The 539-nt window shown below is 66.6% G+C and overlaps 1 protein-coding gene across 1 annotated transcript in view; it reads left to right on the top strand.

Moving 5' to 3' along the window:
- Positions 1 to 281: 281 nt before the first annotated feature.
- H696_03594 (methyltransferase) overlaps positions 282 to 539 on the top strand; it is a 4,748-nt gene continuing 4,490 nt past the window's right edge. Inside the window, exon 1 of the mRNA XM_009497464.1 lies at positions 282 to 510. Within this exon, the coding sequence (XP_009495739.1) occupies positions 470 to 510 (41 nt within the window). The 5' untranslated portion in view covers positions 282 to 469. The remainder of the gene's footprint in view (positions 511 to 539) is intronic.

Raw genomic sequence — 539 nt, forward strand, 5'->3', positions numbered from 1 at the left:
CCCCCCCCCCCCCCCCGGGGGGGGCGGCCGGGGCGGAGGGCATCTGGCCGCGGCACGACCGCGGCAAGGTCCCGACACTGGTTCGTGTACGCGTGGGTTGAGGCTCCCCACACAACGGACGGGAAGGAACCAGAGAGTTCCCCCTCCCAGCAAGTCAGCCAACCAACAAGCACTCCAATCGCAGCATGCCCCATTTTTCGGCCAGCCCGACCTGCGCCCCCCCGGAAGCCCGCGCCCACCAACCCGCAATCTCCCCCCCCCCTTCCTCTTCTATTCCCTCCCCTCTCCCCCCCTACCCCCTCCCCTTTGTGCAGATCCCCGGATCGCCCCTTCCCCTTCCCGCCACCTGCGCCCATCGCGCGACCTCCCGAGGGAGTCTCCTTTCTAGTTTTTCTTCCCCCCCCCCCTCTCCCTGCCGAGCTTGGCCCTGATCGCCCTCACCGCCCTCTGAGAGGAACCATTACCCACCATGGTCCGCGACAAGAAGTCGTCCAAGGGACGTCTTGACAAATATCCTTGTTATGTGCATCTGTCCCCCC

Source organism: Fonticula alba (assembly GCF_000388065.1).
Source record: "Fonticula alba strain ATCC 38817 unplaced genomic scaffold supercont2.5, whole genome shotgun sequence".
NCBI classification, from domain to species: domain Eukaryota; order Rotosphaerida; family Fonticulaceae; genus Fonticula; species Fonticula alba.